At 40.0% G+C, this 23,201-nt stretch overlaps 1 protein-coding gene across 2 annotated transcripts in view; it reads right to left on the reverse strand.

The window, feature by feature from the left end:
* Positions 1-608: 608 nt before the first annotated feature.
* Positions 609-23,201, reverse strand: part of plxna4 (plexin A4) — a 211,875-nt gene continuing 189,282 nt past the window's right edge. For both annotated transcript variants that reach the window (XM_084408408.1, XM_084408409.1), the window contains 8 exons: positions 21,760-21,919; positions 18,240-18,343; positions 15,793-15,892; positions 14,189-14,379; positions 12,352-12,521; positions 8,793-9,005; positions 2,619-2,769; positions 609-2,343 (listed from right to left, as the gene is read on the reverse strand). In XM_084408408.1, coding sequence (XP_084264534.1) covers positions 2,248-2,343; positions 2,619-2,769; positions 8,793-9,005; positions 12,352-12,521; positions 14,189-14,379; positions 15,793-15,892; positions 18,240-18,343; positions 21,760-21,919 — 1,185 coding nt within the window. In that variant the 3' untranslated portion in view covers positions 609-2,247. The remainder of the gene's footprint in view (positions 2,344-2,618; positions 2,770-8,792; positions 9,006-12,351; positions 12,522-14,188; positions 14,380-15,792; positions 15,893-18,239; positions 18,344-21,759; positions 21,920-23,201) is intronic.

The following is a 23,201-nucleotide window of genomic DNA, read 5'->3' on the forward strand; positions in this document are numbered from 1 at the left end:
GCAATATAATATATGGACAGCAATGGAGAAGTACAAATGAACACATTCAGGGAATCAACTCTTTAGAGTTGCACATTAAAGACGACAACAAATGTAATGTGTTGTGAAGATCCCTAAATAGCATGTTAGGTGTGATTAGACTGGCATGTGATGACGTGGTCACATTTGTTCAGCATGAACATGAACAGCGAACGAGATCTCTCAGATGGACGGCCTTCAAGAAAGGCAATGCACCTGACAAGAAGAGCAAAGGAGTCTTATGAAAGTCGAACAAGAGTTTGGTTTAGAAATTCCTAGTAGTATTAGATAAATTGATAGCAAGGCAGTTCATTTCATATCATCCAAATAGATCAGCATGCAAGGGTATATACTATATCTGCTTAAGGTTTCACCTTAGTCTTATTAGCATCTAACACATTCACAAAACATGGTCATGGCAGTTGAATGGAAGGGCAGGATAAAGATTCCACCTTAACAGAGGTTGCAATTTTGAAGATGACAGCCACTTTTTTCCATCTCGTTCTTCCAAGCAAAAGAAAGAAAAAGAACACATCCACATCATCAATTGCAAGGCTTATTTTTTTCTGTTTTCATTTTTTCATTTTTTTGAAGTTTAAATTGAAATACATGCGCTGAAAAAGCCAATAAAGCACCCAAGGTGGACCTGGGCTGATTCTCCACACATTCACATGACCACATAGGGTACGCTGTCAATAGGAAAGAGGGGATCAGAGGACAGAGGAAAGGTGGGCAGCTAAATTGTCTCTTTCCCTTTGTCAAAGTTACATCCAATACTTTTTACGTCCTCGTCGAGTCGTGAGGCCCAGGTTGGATTCATATCTCACACTTAAACTGCAGCAAGCCCTTAAACTACAAATCGGGACAGAAACAAATATGAGGCTGCAGACAGAGTGTTAGCTTCGTTCTGCAGGTCATAAAACAACCAGTGCCTCGTGTTTGCTTTCTTGGGGGTAATTTATTCGCTTGCTCTTTTTTAAATTGGGCTCCTTTGGTTTTCTGCTGACCAGCTTTGTCCACGTGTGGGTTTTTCTAGAGGCTTCCAGAGTGTTCGTTATGGGTGGGACCCTGTGGCAGTGAACAGTGCAGGCTGCACGTGTGCACTTTCAACGATGCGCCATTTCCCCCCCCTTTAACAGCTAATTCTGAGTAGGATATTTTGTAATTAAAGTCCCCCTACTGGATGTGTGAACTGAGACACCTATTGAACGTGTGCTTTTTTTTGTTGTCAAGATTACTTTGTCCTCTTGCAGCACAGCGTAGGTCCTGGCGACTTCGCTGGAGTACAGAGAGAAGGCGTCACTCTCTGGAAGAGGGGTGTGTGTGTGTGCTTGCTTCTAAGGGGATCAAACCTTGGCTTTTTCTCCAATCATCTAGATAAGAGAGGTTAAATTCAGATGTGCACAAGCCGGATAAATGCCGAAATGAAGGCTGGGGGTGAAGTGGTGAAGATGTGGGTATACCACAAGATGACAGGTCTTGTCTTTCAGTTTCACTGTCAAGTAAGGTCCTGGAAGAGACAAAAGAATCAAAGCACTAACTTGTTGCATCCCGCTACACTCCGAGGATTTTAAATACACCTCACTGTCTTCAAAGTGAGAATAAGCAGTTGAGATCTCCAGGCTTGATTGTTCTCTTATCAAAGCATTTAAATTATCTTGCATGTCCCGTAAATCCATGGTCCTCAAGGTGTTTTGTGTCTTTTTGAAATGGCCTGAACTGACTGCATTCTTCAGATGCATGCAGTACCAATTTTTTTTTATCTTGCGTTTCAGTGTTTAATAAAGGTACTACAATGAATTGGACTCTATATTAGTGCCGTACACTACCCTAGTCATAAAAGTCAGAACAAATTGACACCAAACATTGTGGTTTCTGCTTATCAGCTAAACTTTGAAGGCAACAGAAATGTTTTTTTTTTGTTTTTTTTTCAGTCAGGTAGAAGGATGGAGGATGCAGTGAAGAGGAACTTTTGGGCAGCCACCCCTCTACACAGCAGAGCCAGGTGGCCACCCAGTCTACTGCATCATGGGTAATGTAGTCCTTGGCTCCTCCGTCCACCCTCTAGTTCCCATCTCTACTCTTCTAGGAAGCAGAGCTAATATGATGCAAACGCTTGTTTTTGTGGGAAGATTGCAAAAAGAAGAGATGAGATAGATGGACAGGTCTTCACTCAGGCACGGCTCGGTTTCTGTTGGATCTCCCAGTGCACTCTGGGAAATGTGGTCCTCAGCTCTCCAGGCTCATGAAGGCGACCACCTGCTCCAGTTTATAGGCCAGTCTCTGTTTTCTGGCGCCATCATCCTGCTCTAGCGCAGACACAATCTGCCAGAGAGAGATGAGACATCAGTAACACGTGCCTACAAATAACCACATATTCCTCTCATCTGCACTTTCCACTTTCATTTACTTAAATACTACGCATTTAATGGACAGTTAACAATTACATTCAACACATTTTCTTTTTTAAAGAATTTAAAAGTACTCTTACAAAAATATCAATTTTAAGTTCACTCAAAATGTGGGGATTTAACAGTGCTAATAGTGTTGAACATTAGATGATGATGATAATATCATGCATCTGGAAGTGTTCTCCATACCTCTTCTGTATATTTGCCCACGTAAGAGTAGATCTCGCTGAGGGAGCTCATGGTGTTGAACTCATTCATGTGCATGCGAGACTGCTCTGCCAGATATGCATTCATATCCTGGTCACTGATAGCAGACATCTTACTAATGTCGGAGTAATATCTGTAAAAAAGGCAGAGAAACAGAAATAGCACACATTTTTTAACATTAAATGCTTAGAAAATGGACAGGTGACAGGGCTTGATGCAGTCTTTTTTATAATTCATGTTGAATAACATATTTCAGGGTCACTTCTGGCACTGACTAAGAGCTGTCTTGCCCCTTACAATCAGTTCCGCATTTACTTTCTGTGGCAGTACAGCTGCAGCTTACATCAGCGAGTGACTGTGAGTCTTAATGAGCCACTGTCCTTGAAAGTTTTCCAGAGATCAGCAGATTCTATAGGATGCTGGAAATGTTCAATAAATGTGCCCCACACATATGCTGACACTAAACACACTCTAGCACATCCAAAACAAAATGCACACGCATATAAATGCCCACACTTACTGTAGACACGAGCACTGTTCCAAAACCACTGCCTACATAGACATAAGCCTTCTATGGCAGCATCCCAACCATCATGGAACCTTATATGTGATTTGGAAAACTCAACTTAGGCATTCATTTTTTACATCACAACTTGAAATGGAGTTTGATGTTAGCATGTTGCTAAGCTAATGTCGTGATACTCTAATAAGCTTAAAAACACATAGCACACAAAAAATGCAAACATTTATATCCAGAATTATATTTGTGAATGAAATATGTTAATTATAATCCATATTTCTCTCGCTTGATTTACCACCTTGGATATTTTTCTCTCATTAATGCATTCTGGGATTGCCTTTCCATGAAGGATACATGTGATGCTATGGGGTATCTTATGAGGCAGTATAATTAACATGCCTATCTTTTGGAACAGCCTTCGTGCTTGGTGAGCACCCACGATACCTTAAAATGCTGTCACTGTAGGCAGCTCACTAGGTTTTGGAACGGAGCAACACTGTCTGTTGTCTTTGGGTGGCTGGTGCATGTGAGTGAGTGAAAGAGTGTTGGTGGAGGAAAAGCAATCAGTCACTGTCACCTGCAGCTGCAGAGGCTCTGTCGACTCTTTAATTAAGGCAGGTCATTTACATTTTTAATTCCTGCACCATGCCAACTCCTGGACTCAACACATTCATTGACTAACCAGTGGCATACGTGTCTGTTTCAGGCTCCCGTGAGCACCTTGAGTGGCAGGTACGTGCTGCAATGCACCATGGGGCATCGGTGGAGGAGAATGGCACAGTGTTGAACGAGAGAGATAGAGAGGGGTTATAATCTCCAAGTATGCCTTTCCCAAAGGAATCTATTCTCCAGTGACAGGTACACTCCATAGACGAGTTCACACATTTAAGTTTAGCTCTGCGTCCGCTGAATCCCAAGACTAATGACTGGCAGCTCGCCTGGCACTAATTAATACCACATTTAAATGTCAGCTGTTCGTCAACCAGAACAAGCCCATGCTGATTATTCCCTCGTATCGTGCCTGTAGTGCAAATGGCTAAATACAGAGTTGCTACACTTTCTGACCAATGAATGACCATGACTTTTACAGCAATAATGAAGGACTGGAAATGGCATAAATAAATTAAGAGATTATGATCAACATACACACCACACACACACACATACATATATATATATATATATATATATATATATATATATATATATATATATATATATATATATATATATATATATTTATATATATATATATATATATATATATATATATATATATATATATATATATATAGTACACTATAGTACTGTGTGTTGATCATAATCTCTTAATTTTTTTTCATCTCATATATATATATATATATATATATATATATATATATATATATATATATATATATATACATACATATGTATGAACACGTTGTTCTCAAGGGCACCCTCTACACCTCACCAAACGCTGCCTCATTTACCTCTTTCCCCTAAAACAGATAAACCCCTGCATTTATGAAGACATGCAAGGACCAAGGCAGCACTTTCACCACCTGTCCTTGACTCACTTGCTCTTCTTGCTGTCTTTTTTTTCTGGGTAATTTTAGCTTGGCCCTATTCATATGCTCTCCAGTCTCGTATATATGTGAGTGAGAGAGTCTGAGCAGGGTGCACATCTATAAATCTCTCTCCTCTAATCATCTGACGAAAGGAAACAGAAGGATTGTCTCAATCCACACAGATGTGTCACCTCTCAGGATATTACCGAAACCAACTAACTCGGAACAAAGAATGTGTCATTGAGAGCAGGGCTCTGAACCGGTTCAAGGAACGAAAACGAAAACCGGAAACGAACGAAATTTTAACAGGAACAAAAACGAAAACGAAAACAAAATCAATTTTAATCGTTCTGAACAGAAACGTTTATTTAAAATGACTATTAACCGGTTAATAACGTTATTTTATCGTTCTCTTTAATATTTTAATTTGCCATTGACCAATCATGAATTTAGTCAAAGCGTGACGTTGACGCATTAACGAGTGACGTTGACGAGTGAAATGCCCGCGCAGCAGTCATCGGCAGACAATCTCTTCGGCATAGGCTATTCAAGAGAAGCACACCTTAAGAGGAGTGAGTGTACTTTTAAGTCTACTGGGCAAGTGTTGCTCTCACTAACCCAGATTTGTACAAACTTGCTATGAATGTAATTGCACTACCGCGCCCGCGGTAACGCAAGTCAGCGTAGATTGCGCATTTTCATGCCTCAAGTAGCCTACATTCTTTCCTCACTGAGGTCTTCAATGAATGCACAGGTATTGGAGGACATTATTTTCATACGTTTAAACAAGCAGTAGCCTACGGACTTTAAGCTCAAGTAGTTTATGGATTTCGTATAAGTACTAGCAAGTATCGCACATTTTTTCTATAGTCTTTCAGTTTCAGATAGCCAAAAACAGGACAGGTCAATGTATTCTTTATAGACTTTTAATGCTTTGTATTAAAAATAGAAAATGTGTTGTAGTTTTACAATGTTATTGCATTAAATGATTGTGCTTTATTAGCAGACTGAAATTGGTTAACGTTATGTGATGCAAGGATGTGTTGCGCAGTGTTTGCTTTGAAATTAGCAGTTGACGGTGCATTAAAAGAGCAATGATCGTCCAGTTTATATAGGCCTACTTTTTATTCATGTAATTTCTAAAACAATTCGTGTTGCAAATATATATATATATATATATATATATATATATATATATATATGTGTGTGTGTGTGTGTCTGTGTACAAATAATTGTATCACTCTTCTGAAAAGAATTAGGCATAAGAGTGCCAATTTCGATTGTCTAACGGTCCAGTAAAACAGGTCAATATTTTTCCAGCTGTTTATGCTTTGTAATTAATACAGGTATTTCTGTAATGGTTTTAACAATGTTATGAAATAAATGTTCAAGTTTAATTATCATGTGTTATCTTATTTTTGAGTGAAAATTAGTCTTATTTATACATATTTGTTTAAAATATAGGCTAAATTAAAATAACGTTATTAACCGGTATTTTATCTAATCAAACCGGTTTCGGAACGGTAATGTTTAACGAGGAACGCAAAAACGGAAACGTTAAAATATTGATTCTGCTCGGAGTGAACCAATTGAATTTTTTTTTCGTTTTTAAGCCCTGATTGAGAGTGTACATTACCTGGTTTAAACACATAGATGTCAGCACCTTTAATTAAAGTAGGCTTTTCTCACCTCGACAGGCATGTTTTAGCATGATCTCAGTCCTTAAAGATGTGTAACACATTATCTAATGCATGAAAATGAGCTTTCTCCCCATCTCAGCTCTTTTGTAGTGAATGTGAGCTGGCAGCGTGATTACGGTTTTATCATTTCCCCATCATACTCATCTGCCAGCCACCTATCTCCGCCAGAAGCTTCTAATATCTCACAGCAAATAAACGCGCTAGTCTGAGGCTGAGGGTCAGCGTGCGTGAGCAGAGACACATGGCGCTGATGAGTTTTATCAGTGCTGTTTGTTTACTGTACGATACAGGGTTCCGAACCGGTTCAAGGACCGAAATGAAATCATTTAAACGTTCTGAACATAAAACATCATGGTTATGGTTTCATGAGGCTTATTTGAAATTACCGTTAAATGGTTAATAATTTTGTTTTATCGTTCCGTTTAAGATTTTAATTTGGCAGTCAACCAATCATGAATTCAAATAGTACGGCCTATGCAAATGTGACGTTGACGCATCCAAAGATGAGTGAAATACCCGTGCTCAGTTGTCAAGTCATCCTATAAGTCGCAAAGCAATGTGCTGGTATTAGCTGTTGGATCGCAGGAGTTTGTCCGAGTATATGTTACCATGGCAGGTTATATCCAGCGTGGGGTGTTTTGAAACCAGCAAAATCGCAGGTTAGTGTACAACCACTACTATTCAGGATTTTCCCCCCAAAAATTATTAAACACCTTGTTGTCAAAATATAGTATTGTGGCTTTATGTATGGTCAGACGCTTGCGTGTGTCGTTATATTATAAATTTTTTTCCAAAATCAAGCTCAAATGGAGTTACAAGGTTTTTGACAAAAACCTTGTGTTATAAAAGACAAAGTGTTATGCACATGCTGTTGGCTATGACTAGAAGACTTTGACACTCTTCTCCAATCCCCAATTACATAAAACATTAGCCATTACACACAGTATTTATTCAAAGAACCAGTTTTTTTATTTACCCTTGCACTGCAAACAAGCAGAGACAGTCTCCAAAATGTGTGCAGCACTTTATTTACGATTGAGGCAGGTGGAGCTACTGTATGAGGTTTAGCCAACAGTTTGAGGATCCACCCGAGTTACAAGGTTTGGTCACAAGCTCTTAGGATAAAGTTCAATTCAGGCTCTGGTATAAAGTATAGGCAGGCAAAAAAAAACTTATTAACCGGTATTTTTTCTAATCAAACCGGTTTCGGAATGATAATGTTACAGAAGGAACGCATGAACAGAAACGTTAAAATACCGATTCTGCTCGGAGTGAACCAATTTTTTTGTCTTTTCTCGTTTTTAAGCCCTGCTTTTGTAGACCAGCGCTGTGCAACACTTTCTATGAGAAATGAGCTTTTGTCTTCAGAAACCAATGGGACCATGTAAAGCTTTTTGACAGTCATTTCGTGTAGGAAGATGGAATTCCTTAATTCTCTACCCATGATTCTCTTTTCTTGGCATTGTTGAAAATAGTGCCTCTCACCCAGAGGATTGTGGGAAAAGCAGAAAAGTTAGTCTCTCTCACCAAACAGTGACTAATTGCTCTGGTGCAGTGTTGGATAGACCCAGATGATCTACTGAACTACAATAGAGCTGCAATTCATCATCCTGGAGTTCCACAACACACTTCAGTCTGATTACCAGCAGCTACACACACACACACACACACACACACACACACACACACACACACACACAATACCTGCAGGACATAATAAATGTTTTGGCTCTTATTCATAACAATACCCACACAAACACAGTATCTTTGCATCTCCTCTGATAAAAAATGTTCACAAGTGCACACCAGTGTTGGGGGTAACGCATTACAACTAACGCAAGTTACGTAATCAGATCACTTTTTTTAAGGAACTAGTAAAGTAACACATTACTTTTAAATTTACAATAAAATATCTGAGTTACTCACTTTATGTATTTAATCTCACTTTATTAAACAATGTATTTGCTGCTGGCCTTCGATGATCCAATTCAACCATAGGAATAAGCAAAAATGACTTTAGATAAACATTATGTTTGTTTTATTTTATTGCTGAAGTAAGAGTGTTATGCACTCCTACATCCTATTATTTTGCGATCCAGAATGGCAGCACAGCCTGTTTGTAATGCATTACTTTTAAAAGTAACTTTCCTCAACACTGGTGCACGCACACACACACACACTAAAGCACTCGAACAGTTTCTTCTTGTTTCTACCTGATCGCTTCACACAGAGACTTTAAATTCATGCAAACCACAGGTTTACAGCTTTAATTTGACTCTTTCTGATATGGGTTTGTCAGGCTGTGTTGGTCTTTGGGTTTGGCTGTTCAGTCACTTTGTGTCTAAGATTTTTTCTTTCTAGATCTTGCAAACATTTTCTTGCTCACCTTTCCACCCAGCTCTTGTAGCTGGGAATGTCCTTGGCGTACAGCAGCTTGTTAGATGGGGAGTCTTTGCCCAGGCGGTGCTCTGACGTCGAGCACGAATCCATGAAGGTTTGAGCCACCACAGACAGACAGGCGTCCGTGATGCTGCTCTTATGGATGTCGAACACAAACTGTGGGTTCTTGATCACGTTCACCCAAAACCGTAGAGGTAGACTGTGGAGAGCAAGGGATGTGGTTTAGTGCTATTCTTTTATTTTGAAAAGCTCTTTTAATGCATATAAGTTACTTAAATATATATTGAATAGATAATGGAATGATATTGTTAAATGAAATCATTTTAATTTAGATTCAGTTTTTCTAGCTTGGAATGGGTTTATGAGCACTTATGCCAGGCTTTTACTGATATATCTCATATTAGTTTGTTTGTATCTGTGCGCTGCCCTGCAATCGTGCACCTGTCTAAAACAATAAATGTATACAAGGCTACTTTATACTCCGGCCCATTTGTGCTAAAGTGAAATCAACTTAGCCTAGACCCTAGGTGTATGGGCGAATGCGCGTCTCGTGTCACAGATGGTGTTTAGTCTGGGACTTTGTGTGCTTGTTTCTGAGACTGCAGAGTTCTCATTAGTTTTCAAGATGGCTTTGGTTTTGTCTTAGATAACAAAAACTGAGGAGAGGACATGAGGGAATAAGAAAGGACACTGCAGTGAAATGGATGCAGAGTTTCACATCAAAGTGAAAGAGAGAGAGAGAAAACCGTCAACAAAAGCTTTTCCATAGAAGCCCCTTCTCTGTTGCCATCTGAATTCATTTAACAATAACAACTGCACCAAAGAGGATTTAGGGAGCAAACCATGCATTATGACTACCAATTTAATCAGACAGAATCAACTGGGATTATCTGCATTCTATCAAAAGGATATCAATGCTGTAACAACGAGTCGACACCCTCATAAACCTGCCACAGCTGGCCTCTGTCAAGATTATGTTCTCTGTACAGGACAAAAAGCAGGACGTGACTAAAGCGCCATACTTTAGAGAGAGCTCTCAGTCAGTGGAGAGAGTGAGTGGATCAGGAGATGGGAATGATGTCTGGATGGACTAGATCCCAGCTAAATATAGAACTCAGCTCAGCGCAGCTCTCTCTGGGAAAAGCCTCATATTCTACTGTCAGTCTTTTTGGGTTTCTTGTGTCTGTTTTTTCGTGTAAAGGTAGAAAGATTTGTAACGTGTGGGATGGTTCTGATGTCCTAGGGAACAAAAATGTTCAGCCTAAAAATAATGTCTTGTATATCTTCAAGGTTCAAAAAATAATTTAGTCCCCCGACAACTGACTAGTTGTTTAGTGATATTTATCTAGAAACGAGTCTTGTAACTTCACCAATTAATTGACTATTTGTTCATGCAACCCAAGTCTATTTTGAAAATATGTACTTTTGCACATCCTTACTTACAATACCCATTTATCTGTCTGGACATGGAAGAGTGTTGAGTCTGTATGTATGATAATGTAACGGTGCGCTCACAATGACAGTTGGAGGTCACCAAGTCACTGTAATGTTGTTTTTTTGTATGGATTACAGCAGTATGTAACCATATTGGGAGGTGAATCACACTTTCATTGGTAGTCACTGCAATCCATCACTTAGAATTTGCATAGGTGAACTCTGCTTAACTTTTTTGCATTGTCACTTATGTCAAATTTCCACCTCATCGAAAAGAATGACGTTCAGTCATTCTTTCACTGAAAATCACTGTTAGTGTGAGCATCCTGCAATAGAATTTATTCTGTTCATCTGCATTTAGTACTTTCTCAACTAAGAGTTAATTTAGCCAAGCCAAACAACCTGCTTTGATTATCTGTATCTGCACTGACAGCTTCTACTCTGTACCGCCCAACCCTCGCCCAGTCACAAGACTGACAATAACATGATGGATGATTCACAAGAGTCTCGTCCATCAGCAATCCATCTCTGCCTGGCTTTGGTTAAAGATCTGATGCTTAAGGCATCCTTTGATGCATTTGAAAACGTGATTTGTAACAAACTGGGGAATCCATCATTTAGGTTGTGATTTGCTTGAATAAATTCTTTTGGGTTTGATAAAAGTCAGTCTAGATGTTCATGAGATTCACCCACGTGAATCAGATAACTGTGCAAATGGTCACAATTCTGTTTGAAAAATTCTTTCAGCTCTTTAAAAAGGTTAAATTGTGCTTGGTTCAAGTAGATGAATGTTTTTGTGCTGAAATACTTGATTTGGGTGGTCTAGACTGTTATTCTCGCTACTAATATTAAAGAAGTGTTTGTGTAGGACACACTTAAATAAGAGGATAAGGAAGAGACTTGGACATCTTAAGTTGCCATCTGGATCTAGAAATGTCTCTTTTGCAAAATCAATCAAAATGAGTAACCCCTTAGTACACCCTACGCAAATACACAAAAATCCCATTCAGAACAATAATAATTGGTAAAGAGAATTGATAAGCAAATGCTAACAGGTTGTAAACAAAATAATGATTATGGCTGTGCTTTCATAGCCTAAAGCATTTAGCTTTAAAGTGTTAAAATCCTCTACAGACAGCAAATATGCCCCACACACAGCGTTGGCCCAATTAATGGCCTGTGTGTTGCCAGCAGTACATCTAGCCACATAGATAAAGCTGAGCCTGTTGTTTTGTGTGCAATATCTGAAAATAGAGCTATTTCGTTCTCTGTGAGAGACATTAGTTGTCAGCAAAAGCTGGGTAGCAGTGCATTAGTTCTGTAGAAGACCCTCTCACGCACATTAAAAAATATCAGAGACACCAGAATGGCATCGGGATGTCATGCCTGGCAATGAGTGCGAGATGATAAATCGCTATTAAACGTTCCACTCTTTGTGAGAACGATTCCATTAATGTGTAATGCAAGAGTGACCCTCTGTGCTCTCCAAAAACACTTAACACTCTCAAATGGCCCTGAAACACACTGCGGGGGGAGATGGGGGAAATTAGGTCTATAAAACAGAGTAAATAGGGGACTTTACCCACCGCCTCCCTGCCGTGCCCTCACATCAATATCATCACTTCATCCCCCACAGCCCCTTTGGGGTGATGCGTGATGGGACGCTGGCAGAGGCTAATGATAGATTACCACTCATTAAATGTAGTGCCAAGCTTTCCTTTCCCCTCTCATCCACTCCACCCTCTCATCTCATCCCCTCTTCCCTTCTCACTGGATCTGCTAGTTGTTTATTTAACCCCCACAACCCCCTTCCACCATGGGGACGTGGCTTTAAATTGGTTGGGTGAAATTAATTTGGAAACGAGTGTTATTAATTTCTCTCATACTCATTGTCCACGGTAACATCAGCTACATCAGGGAAGGGATATCAAGATGTCTGCTCGTATGGGTCTGACTGTTATTATAGTTTAACATATATACATATAACTATAATAACAATCAGACAATTTATTTTTATATATATATATATATATATAAAAAATGTTTTTATATTAATTAATAAAAAAATTTGAATACAATAATGAATATGAATGTATGTTTAGACAACTTACCAGTTGCTCTTCCATGTGTGTCTGACGTGCGGGTCGTGAATGCTGTGCTTGTCGGCCTGCTCATCCAGGAAGTCAAACATGTACTTGATAGCAAGAGGAAGGGCACTTCCTCTGTGTGCTGTGCTGAAGATGGTCTCAAACAGGTCATCCACAAACTTCTGTAGAGTGCCCTGAGGAACCACAAAGAATGGAGAAGAGGGTTAATTTTCATCCATCCCATCCCATCCTCTCTGTCCCTATGCTTTGATTCAATGACTTAAACAAACTGGTGTTGTCAGTATTACAGAGACTGTTCATATATGAGTCTTCCTGATATTTAGTAATGACAACAGCTGTCTGTGTTTATGTAAGTGTTTTTGGCCAGCTGTCAGTAATCCCACCAATGAAACCAGCATTCCTGAATCAAGCTCTTTGATAGTGAAAGTGTTACTTTGAAGTTCACCTTTAATATCACGTAACGGAAGCGATTCTACCTAAGCTGCTTTGTGCGGATGGATTAACGTCCAACCCGCACCATTGACCCTAATTTGATTTAATGGCGGTGAGTCTAAGAAGGAGAGAAGACGACAGAATCTAATCCACTTGTAATGAAAGAACTGATAGGATGCATGGAAGAGTGAGTGAGAGAGAGAGAGAGGAAAAAGAAAGAGTATCAAAAAGCGCCGCCCGTATCTTGCAGCCAGCACCGGCTTCACGTCCGGATGAGGTGTGCACAAGGCACAGCACACACAATCCTATTTCCGTTTGAGCAGACGGCAAGAGTCGGCGAGGAAGAAGAAAAAAATCCCGTTAGCTGACAATCACAACAATAATTCTACTGTGTCCCAGATCCATGACAGCTTATCTTTTCCCTATGAAGATGAAAATACATATTTCTCACTCGCGCCCTGTATCAACGCGGAGACAGCTGCAGGAGGCTGGCGACAGGGATGACTGCAAGGGTTCTGGCAGGTGTCACCCTGTGTGACGACTGACATCATCATTAGTCGCCCAGAAAGCAAAGTGGCTATTTGCAGGCGTTTGAAATGTACCTGGTCATTACAGCACACTTAAAAGCATGCTATCAGACACAGGCTGGTAGTCAGAGAAGCATTAAACTTCAAGTGATCTCGTTCCAGACAGGTGAGGAAAGAACATTTGTGTAAATGCAAACAGAAAGAGGGGAAAAGAGAGAGGAAGAAAGATTAAATAAAGCCTGGCATAATGGAGGGAGATGAAAAAAGGTAAAGCTCGCCCATCCTCAGAGACACTGATAGACCGAATGTGAAAGGCGTCAGCACCCCAGGCAGATCACTGGTATTTATTGCAGGGGTGAAAGCCAAACAGTCAATTACAGTGCCGTCACACCAATCATTTTTCACCAAGAAAGATGGTGTCTGTGATAAACTGGTTATTTCACAGAAATAATCCATCTAAAAATATGACACACAGTCTGCAAGCGCAGTCGGATAATCACCAGGGCATTTGTGCATGTGTGTGTTCGAAAAAAAGTCTTGTGAAAACCATTCCTGCTTGGTTACATCGGGAATATTTCTTGGAGGTCAGAATCACAGACACACATACAGTGTGTTCTGCAAGAAGCAGATTTACTTCCCAGTACTTTCATTTCCCAGCATTAGCCCTAAAGAAAACATGGACAGGGGACTTCACATCCAAGTTTAACCATCTGTTTACTAGCTCTGCAGAAAATTCTAAGTGAAAGCTGGACCAACTGCAGTTTGGAGCAAATAGCATAAACATGAACCATTTGACACTGTGGCCTCATTCTAGAAGGTTTATATGTTTCTAGAAAGGATAAGATGCATTGACAACATTGACAAATGCCGGCAGAGCTTACCTTGGTGGCCAACAGCCTGGTCAGGTAGATCTCAGAGACCATCTTGCTGCCACGGTCTCCCTCCTTCTGGTCTCCGTGCTCATGGTTCTTTACCAGATGCCACACCTTAACGCCGCTCTCCAGGTCAGGTGTGATCATAGGTGTGCGGGAACGGAGGCTGTCCGGACTGCCCGTGTACTTGATCATGTTTTCTGTTGGAGGGAAAAGACAAAGACCCATCAGATGGCGGTTCCTCGATCTTCCTCTGCTGACAAATGTCCCGTGCAGCTGTTCATATCTCTTCCTATCTGTACAAAACACATTGCCTTTTGTTGTGCAGTACTGGACATTGGATATTAATCATTTAGAACATATGGATGCTTAATTTTTTATCCCTTTCTCTCTTCCATGCTTTCTCTCAGGTGGACGTGCGTGTTCGCTCACTTTGGCGGACACAAAATCGAACAGGTGTCAGGCCAGATGAAATATTCATGCTTCAGCCAATAGGGAGAGATCAGCCATGACATTTAAAAAAAAACACAGAACTCGATGAATGTTTACACAGCGTGAAAAAAAATTGATTGGCAAAGGCCTGATTTGGTAAGATAAAAAACGGTTCACAGTGGCAGATGCAACAGAAATCAATCTCTCCAGGGGAAAGAGACAGAGAGAGAGAGAAGAGGAAAAGGAAACTGATAAAGAAAGACAAAAACACCTTCAGAAAAAGACAGACAAGAAGGGATGACAAATAAGATAAAAGGAATTAGAAAGGAATGTGAGTGTGCGTATATATTTGCATTCACTGTTACAACATTCACACTACCTCAGAATACTTTTTACAATTTGTCAATCATAAACACTAACTGTGTGAACCTAGCCTATACTTGGTGGAGATTTGATTAATAACGCAGCCTCACAAAGATCACTTTCTTTTCACGATATCTTTCCATCATACCCAGACGGTTCAAAAGGGGTCTTTTGCTCGGCCTGTTTGAAGAACTTCCATGTTGTTTGAAGGTAATTCTGAAAGAGTGAAGTGATGTGTGGCATTTTATTTTCTTGTCTTTCCCATCTGTCACACTCCCTATCTCTCTTCTTTATGGCTCATTTAGAGTGCAGGGAAGTATATGGAGATGAGATTATATTAATGGTCTATTTGATGTGTAGGGGGAGTGCTTGGACGGGCCTGAGCTTTGATCTTGAGCTTTATCATACCCAATCGTACAAGGGACTGATGGCGGGCGAATGACAGGGACGGATTCAGAGTCTCAGGAGGAAAGTCAAGTGCAAAGAGACTCATTTTCTCTGCTTTTACCTTTGTATGCTGCCTGAATATCTCGGCTCTCTCCGCGTAATTCCGTTTGAGCTTCGTTCCTGTTCCCTTTTGTGATGCTACACATTTAACTTATGCTTTTCTCTTACCTCCCTATGAGATGACAAAACTATTTTTTAAACTCCTTTCCTGTTCTCCGTGCAGCTTAGGTGGAATGTTACCCTGCCCTGCTTTAGAAACTTTAGTCAGTAAATTATTAATGTTTTATATTTTGTGTGCTATGTGTTTTGTTTTGGAGATATGAATGCATTCTAAAATAAGAAAAAGAATAAAGGAGTTGACAAACACAAACCATATTTGCTAGCAGAGGTTCTGGAGACAGTAGAGTTGTTTACAGAGTTGTATGCGGTGACCTGCTTTGGAACGAGAGCTACCACAGCATTATCAGACACCTGCAGACACAGAAACAAAGATTATCATAGACAACTTACAAAAAACACACAATATATCTACAATTCAGACCTCTTTAAAAATAGTTGTAAACAAGTATGATGTCTTCAGCATCATAATGGTTGGGTTTGGGTTATTGGTCAAACTCATCAATTTCTCAGGTAAATGTTTAACTGCATGAATGAGGACAAGATGGGATAATCTGCTTCCATTTCAATAAGTCTTTTCTGGTGGGATGGGCCTGGCTATTTAACTATATGCCTCAGCAACTACTAAGCACAGTAAGCCTTAGCAAGCCAAATTCAATTAACACGTGGGGGCCTCTACTCCCCAACTGGACACCCCTCCATCTACATAATTTGCTATTGGAATGCCTGCGGCACTTACAGGGTTAATTGAGGTGACTTTGTAGATCTAGATGGTGTGGGCTCAGAACTGCACAGGGACATGAAACCAGTGAGGGAGGGAGAATATGGGCTTTACAGACCATTAGGACATTATTCTTACACCCTTAACCTCTTTTCTCCCAGGACTAAATCCCCGTGAAGCCATCTTCGTTTACTGCTGCCGATAGCTGTCCTTACTTCAATGGAATCAAAACAGACCTCAGTGTAGGTGAATGTCTGTGTGAAAGACAAGGGCTATATTTCCATGAAAAGGGGCTTTTTAGAAAACAGCAGATATTTTATCTTTTATCTTTCCTCTGCGAGCAAGTTTACGCTTTAAGAGAGTCTCTGTGATAGCATTCAGACACATCAGATATCTGAGATGGGGCTTATACAACCCCAATGTGAAGCTTCCCAAGGAGACATCAAAGGATTAATGTCAGAGCCTGATGCATTTTGTAGCACCTTGATTTGGAGTAAAGTATCAAAGATGACTTGAGATATACATTAGAAATGCACAGAGGATGCTTCATGACAGGCATATCAGCACTTTATGACTTTTTACATTGTGTACTACACTAAACTAGGGAATTTGTGGCATTACAGAGGAAGGAATGAAAGTAAGTCAGTCATGAACATGTATGTGGTGCAAGGACTGAAATGAAGAAATGGAATATGGTACAGGGGTTCACGGAATGTCTATTCCCCCTCTTCAGCAACTTTAACAGGCTTAGGGTGTCTGATAGCTTTTTTGTCAAGGATAGCATGCCCTCCCCGACTGAAAATGAATTAACTTCTGTCTTCATTATCTCATCTCCGATTCCAATCAACAGCTAATCCATCCTGCCGCTTGCAGCCCTGCACCCATGCGCCGCCCCGTGACATTTAATTTAAGTACTGTGCAGACTCCTCTCTCTCAAAAAGCTCATTTGGAAGGCGGCTTATGAAGGAAATTATTTACACTGTAATGAAGCGCCGCCTGTCTCCTATCCAGCCTAAACTGCCCCGCCCAGCCTAACAGATAGTCTGGGGTTCTTCACACTTTAAGTGTTTATATAATTGCAGATAGACAGGTTTTATCAGTCCCCTGCTGAGACAGCATTGCCATACCTGACCTCTGAAACTCAATGGTCCCTGTCCACCACGTAAGAGATCTGTCAGTCAGACTCGGCATTCGAAATGACCTGGAAGTGCCTTGACTGAACCCTATTATAGAGGTCGATGGGGGCAAAAGGGTCCTCGATAAGGCTGAGATGCAATGAATGTTAATAGTGTGTATGTTTCCCTAAACAAGATCAACTAAGACACACAAACCAAAAGCAATTACCATCATAGAAACCTTTTCTCTGCTCAGCTTTTTTTGTACTAATTACCTTATAAAGGTTCCTTGTTACATCTGAGACAAACATTAATAGAGCATTACACTTCTGAGCCTCATAAAACACATTCATCTCACATTCAAATCTCTTTGTTCCAGTATTAGTTCCTCTGTCAGAATCTGCGCTATTATTGAAAGCCCACGCCAAAACTCACATCACACAGAGAGCTGTTTATCAAAAGTCATTAGCTAGATCATCTAACCCGGGTGTCAGACAACAGCTCCACCTGCACCTGCATCCCACTGCTGTCAGATTAAATGTACTGGGACATCTGGAGATGCTGCTTTAAATAGAAAACAGCAATGCTCATCCTCCTTCTGATTTAAGGTAGATTTCATAGGCTTAAATCCTTTGTGATGGCAGACGGTTTGAGTAGAAAACAGCCAACACCAAAACCTCTTTGATAATCTTTCTCACATGAAAAGGGATGGTAGAGACGATACAAAGAAGAGAGAATGCAGATTTCTACCGCTCTGAAGCATTCATGTCTTGGACCTCTGACTGTATGACAAACCTGCATACTGAACGCCCCATTACAGGAGTGAGTTTACCTAGAAGTGAATAGTCCACATACAAGATCTTACCTGGTAATGAGACAGTATGTTGAGTCTTTTCCAGTCAGCCTCGATCTTTGTGGTAACATCCTCATCCTGAAGGATGACTCGTACCACTCTGCCTTGACGCCACTCTGCAACGAGATAACACAAAGAAGTTAAATCCAATGTTTAATACAGTAATATTGAAAGTGCAGCAGAACCAATTCAATTCAATTCAATTCACGTTTATGTGCATGTCACTTTTCACAATAGAGATCATTTCAACCCATTTTTACAGAAAGTGCATAATTCAATGATACAATGTCATTTGGCCCTAGTGAACAAGGTATTTTGCATTAAATCATTCTCTTTTTTAAAGAGATTATCTTAGAGTTGTCTGTTAAGTTGAGATAGGAAGTATTTTAACACAAAAACTACATACAGCTACTTTACAAAAGTTATTTTCCTTATTTAAATATTTTCAGTGCATTAAGCCACTAAGCTTCCGGACTCAAGCAGACACTAGACAATTTTATGCATATCTTAGTGTTAGTACAAAAACTTCTTGTGGTGATAAATATGCTGGTATTTATAGCATATAGTAATCTTAAAATTGATTCTCTTTCTTCAGCTTTGAAGAAAAAAAAAAAAGCGGAGCTCAAAACCACACTTTTTTAACTTAAGACGGAAACAGAAAAGAGGAAAGGGACAAAGTCTATACTAAGAGAGAGGAGGAGAAAGAAATGAAAGCGAGAGAGAAAATAAGGGTACGTGAAGAAGCATTTGAGAAAGAGAGGAAGGAAAGGAAAGGTAAATTAATCTCTTCTGCCCTTTGTTAGAGAGCTGGGCCTTCGTGGCCAGTGGATCGATGGGCGTCGATGGGCGTGATTACAGCCACTGCTGAAAGCCACTTCCTTTTTTATCTGTAGTGGGTCGAGCATCTTGTGCCCAAACGGCCCTGATCGACCACGTTAAGCCTCCTGCTGAGCTTGCTCTTATTGTAGTTACTGAACTAGAGATGCACAACAAAATGCGAAGATATTCTCCCACCCTCCCCTCAGCACACACCAGCCACTGTCTGCAGCCTCAGCAAAAACAGCAATGTGAAACTGTGATGAGATGGGTATCAGAGCTGAATGAAATAAACATATCCCTTTGTAATGTGATGTACGGAAAACATGGCCAGGAACAAGAGAGACGTCTTTCTTGTTCTTTTGTTTTGGACTCCCCTCTGCTGCAAATAAATGTATGATTGGAACGCAAGAGGAGTGAGGCCTCTTCACACCGCCTGCTGCTAACTTTTGCTCTGATCCCAAACAGAGAAGCAAAACTGCAATCACAAGCAGGATGATGAAACATGTCTCTGGGTGATGAGAATAACTTCAAATCTCCAGGAGACGCCCGACCATTGTTTTATATCTCACAACAGTACTGTCTATAAACATGCAAATGAGCCTAGGCTTGAAGTGCAAACAGAAGAGTAAACAGAGAGAAGAATAAAAAACTAAAAGAATAAGAGAAACAGAAACAAAGAGAACAGAAACTAAAAACAAAAAGAACAAAAGACAAAAAAGGAAAAAATTAAGAAACAATAAGAGAAAAGTTTTTGAAAACAAACAAAAAGGAAAAGAAAACCAAAAAACAGACTAAAATAAGAAAGCGAATAAAAGGAAAAGGGACGGAAAATAAATTAAAATAAGGTTACACTTTATTTTAAGGTGATGTAGTTACATTGTACTTAAGTACTGAGTCATTTTAATTAACTACATGTACTTAACTACAGTACTCACTACGTACTTACGGTTTTGGTTTAGGGTTAGTTACTTGTAATTATGCATAATTTACTGTTATTTCTATAGTAAGTACATGTAGTAACGTGTAACCACGTAATCTTAAGTGTTTTGCCGAAAATAAAAAAGAACAGGAGCAAAAACGACAGCAGCAGGATATAGCTGGATAGAGAATCAAGCCAAAGAAATTGTTAAAATAGAGACTGGGATTGGCTGAAGTGCATTGATTTGTCTGCATCACTTTCTCATTCTTCCCTCCCTCCATCCCTGCCCTCAGGGGACTGTGACAGAGAGAATTAAAAACAGAAACACTCCGGTCCAATCTGTCTCAGAGGGATCGAGGAGATGGAGGCTACCTCATTCCTATTACCCATTATCTTTATCTGGCCTCCGGATCGGGCCAGAGAGTGTGCCGGTGCACAGGAGACACTGAGATCCGTTTACGGAATGCCGAGATGCCTCCTCTCATCCGGGGACGCCCGTTGCTTTATCTTACAACACACTCGCACACACTCCCTCAGACATTGTCCAATTCTCCCCCCTAATAAAACAATAATATAACAACACACTTGCCCCACGGGGCCCATGAAGCATTTTACACAGGAGAGGCTGTCAAAAGAGGGTAAAATTATTTCTTCACTTATCATGGTTCCATTCCCTAATGGATAGACTAGCAATAGGCCATGGCTTGAGAAATATGCTATTTGCAAAAAACAGCTCAGTCTAGTCAATGTGGAACGAGGAGTGTACAGCATAAACAATCCGATTCTGGAATCTGTGAAAAAATAGCTCTATGCGGATCAGTCTGGCTAGTTTGCTCCCACCTGTCAATTAGTCGTGTATAAATAAACTCGAGCACAGCTGATATTTGTTTATCAACATGTACGTTTCACGCATGCATGGAGGCAGCAGTGGCTTAGTGGTAAAAGTACGGGGGTTGTAATACGAAGGTTGCTTTGTTCAAACCCCAGAAGTAAGTAGTGATCAACTTTGGAGTCACTTGCATCCCAAATTAACTTTATTCTCTTTAAGAGGCAGTTTGCCCAAAATTAAATATTCTGTCATCACTTACTAACCATCATGTCATTTCAAACCTGTATGGCTTTGAAATTGGGAGAAATGGGAGAAAAAAAAAAAAAAAAAAAAAAAAATCACAAGTAATATCTTAAATAAACTAAATATATAAATATCTTCTTTTGATGGCAGAATTTAGAATTTTGGATGAACTATCCTTTTAAGTAAAAAGCTTAAATTTGGCTGTTGGAAGTGAGTTGGAGGATGTAAAAGCTGCCATGTGATCTGAAAGTTATTGGTTCAAATCGCCCCCAAAAAAGGTGTACAACCTGTTGGCTATATGTGATTGTGTAAACGACTTATCTTTAGATGCACTGCCTCTGCTTTGTCCAATATATCTCTTTGAATAAGAAAGTAATATTGACTTTGCTACTGTAGTGTTTTTTTTAAAGTATTGGGCTAATAATCTCAAGGTTACTGGTTTGAATCCAAGTAAATTGCCAAGTAAAGGGAAATTTATGGACTTTATTACTAAAACCTCTATCCCAGGACCCTATCTGTTAAATTACAAATAACAGGATGTGAGCTTGAGTGTGAATCAAAGGCTAATATTGATGTAACGACTACCAATCACCAACTTCACCCATCATTCCAAAACCGCAAAAGTCATTGATTCGCACACTAAATCCCCTGACCAGGGCAAATGAAGGCGTAAAAGTTTTAAAGGGTAAAGGCATCTAAAGATAGCATAATGCTTGTCATACCCAGGTCCATGTCAGAAGCTTTTTGTCGGTGCGAATAGGGAACATTCTTGTAGATGGCGTCCAAGATCTTCTCCTTCACCTGGCTGATTGTGTCACAGTTCAGCACCTTCACCTGCACCTCTGGGCTCTTCTCATTGTCTGGATGCATGCAGTTCACCACCTACATGACACAGAACAGAATTATTCCAATTAGCACATGCGTGAGAAACACATGAATATTTATGTGGCTGTAAAATGATCTTTTTGCATGATTTGAAATGTATTGTGTGTCAGCTGATTATAAAGAATGCTAAAATACATCCATGCATGTAAGCTGAATATTTTAACCTTAAACAAAAGAGCAAATTCTGTTAAAAAGTTAATTCAGGCCCCATGGAGAGCTGGTATCACGTACAGTATGTCTACTGAATTCTGTGTTCATAACTCAGAGTGACTGATCTAGGATCTGTATTTAACACCTACAAGATCTGATGTATGACAGTATTCTGGTCAAACCTGTATGGGTCATTTCTGAATGAGTGAACGTAGTCAGCAAGTATAACGGCACAAGTGTAAAAGTCTATTGGCCACCCCGAGGGAGTCGTCACCTCACACACCCCAGCTTGCACCAGTCTGCTATTAACACTAATTCTCCTCATCTTAGTTCCTGTTAGATTCTCTTTCTCTGATGATAGCTGTCATTAACACCACCAGTACCTTCACCATCATCAGACACAATTACAAAGTTCAGTAAAAAAAAAAGGCCCTTATGAGAGAGACAGCATATAGAGGCTAAGTTGGCACCTGTTATATGATGAAATAATCGCACACAATCGCAAGAGAGCTCATTTACTTACAGTCCAGCAGTATAATGGACTCTCCTGAAGAACCAAAACCAGAATCAATACAATTAAATGCACTGTGTATGGGCTGTAAGGAACATCTATCTATCTATCTTGTAAGTACTTCAAAAAGTTTGAGTATGTATGTTAAACGAATTGCAGAAAAGTGTGTAGAAGAAGAAAAAAAAGCAGTATGAGGGATTTCAATACAGTTAAAATGTTGTGGATGCTGACTGGTCAATATAACAACCTCTCGTATCTTATTGCGTAAGAAATGATTGATAATGTAACCAGCAAATGGCCAGGGTAGGGAAGGCAGAATGTACTATTGGTAGTGGCTTGTATTGTGGTGTATCAGCAGCTGTTTAAGTGTTTTGGAAGTGAGGACAGAATGATGAAGCTGAAACAGCTCCTACAGTCATCAAATCAGTGCGGTGTTCAGAGGAATGGGCCGAATGCCAAGTGCCGAAACTAGTCGCCACATTCCCCTTTTTTCTTTTTCTCTCTTAGGTCTCGTACAGAATACAGATTAGCATTCTGACGTGCTTTCCCTGTAAACAGCCCGTCCTGGCATACGTGCAGCCCTGACAACACAGGCTTAGCTCATGCCTGTCACAGTGG

This window comes from Rutilus rutilus, assembly GCF_951802725.1.
Source record: "Rutilus rutilus genome assembly, chromosome: 4".
Lineage (NCBI taxonomy): Eukaryota > Metazoa > Chordata > Actinopteri > Cypriniformes > Leuciscidae > Rutilus > Rutilus rutilus.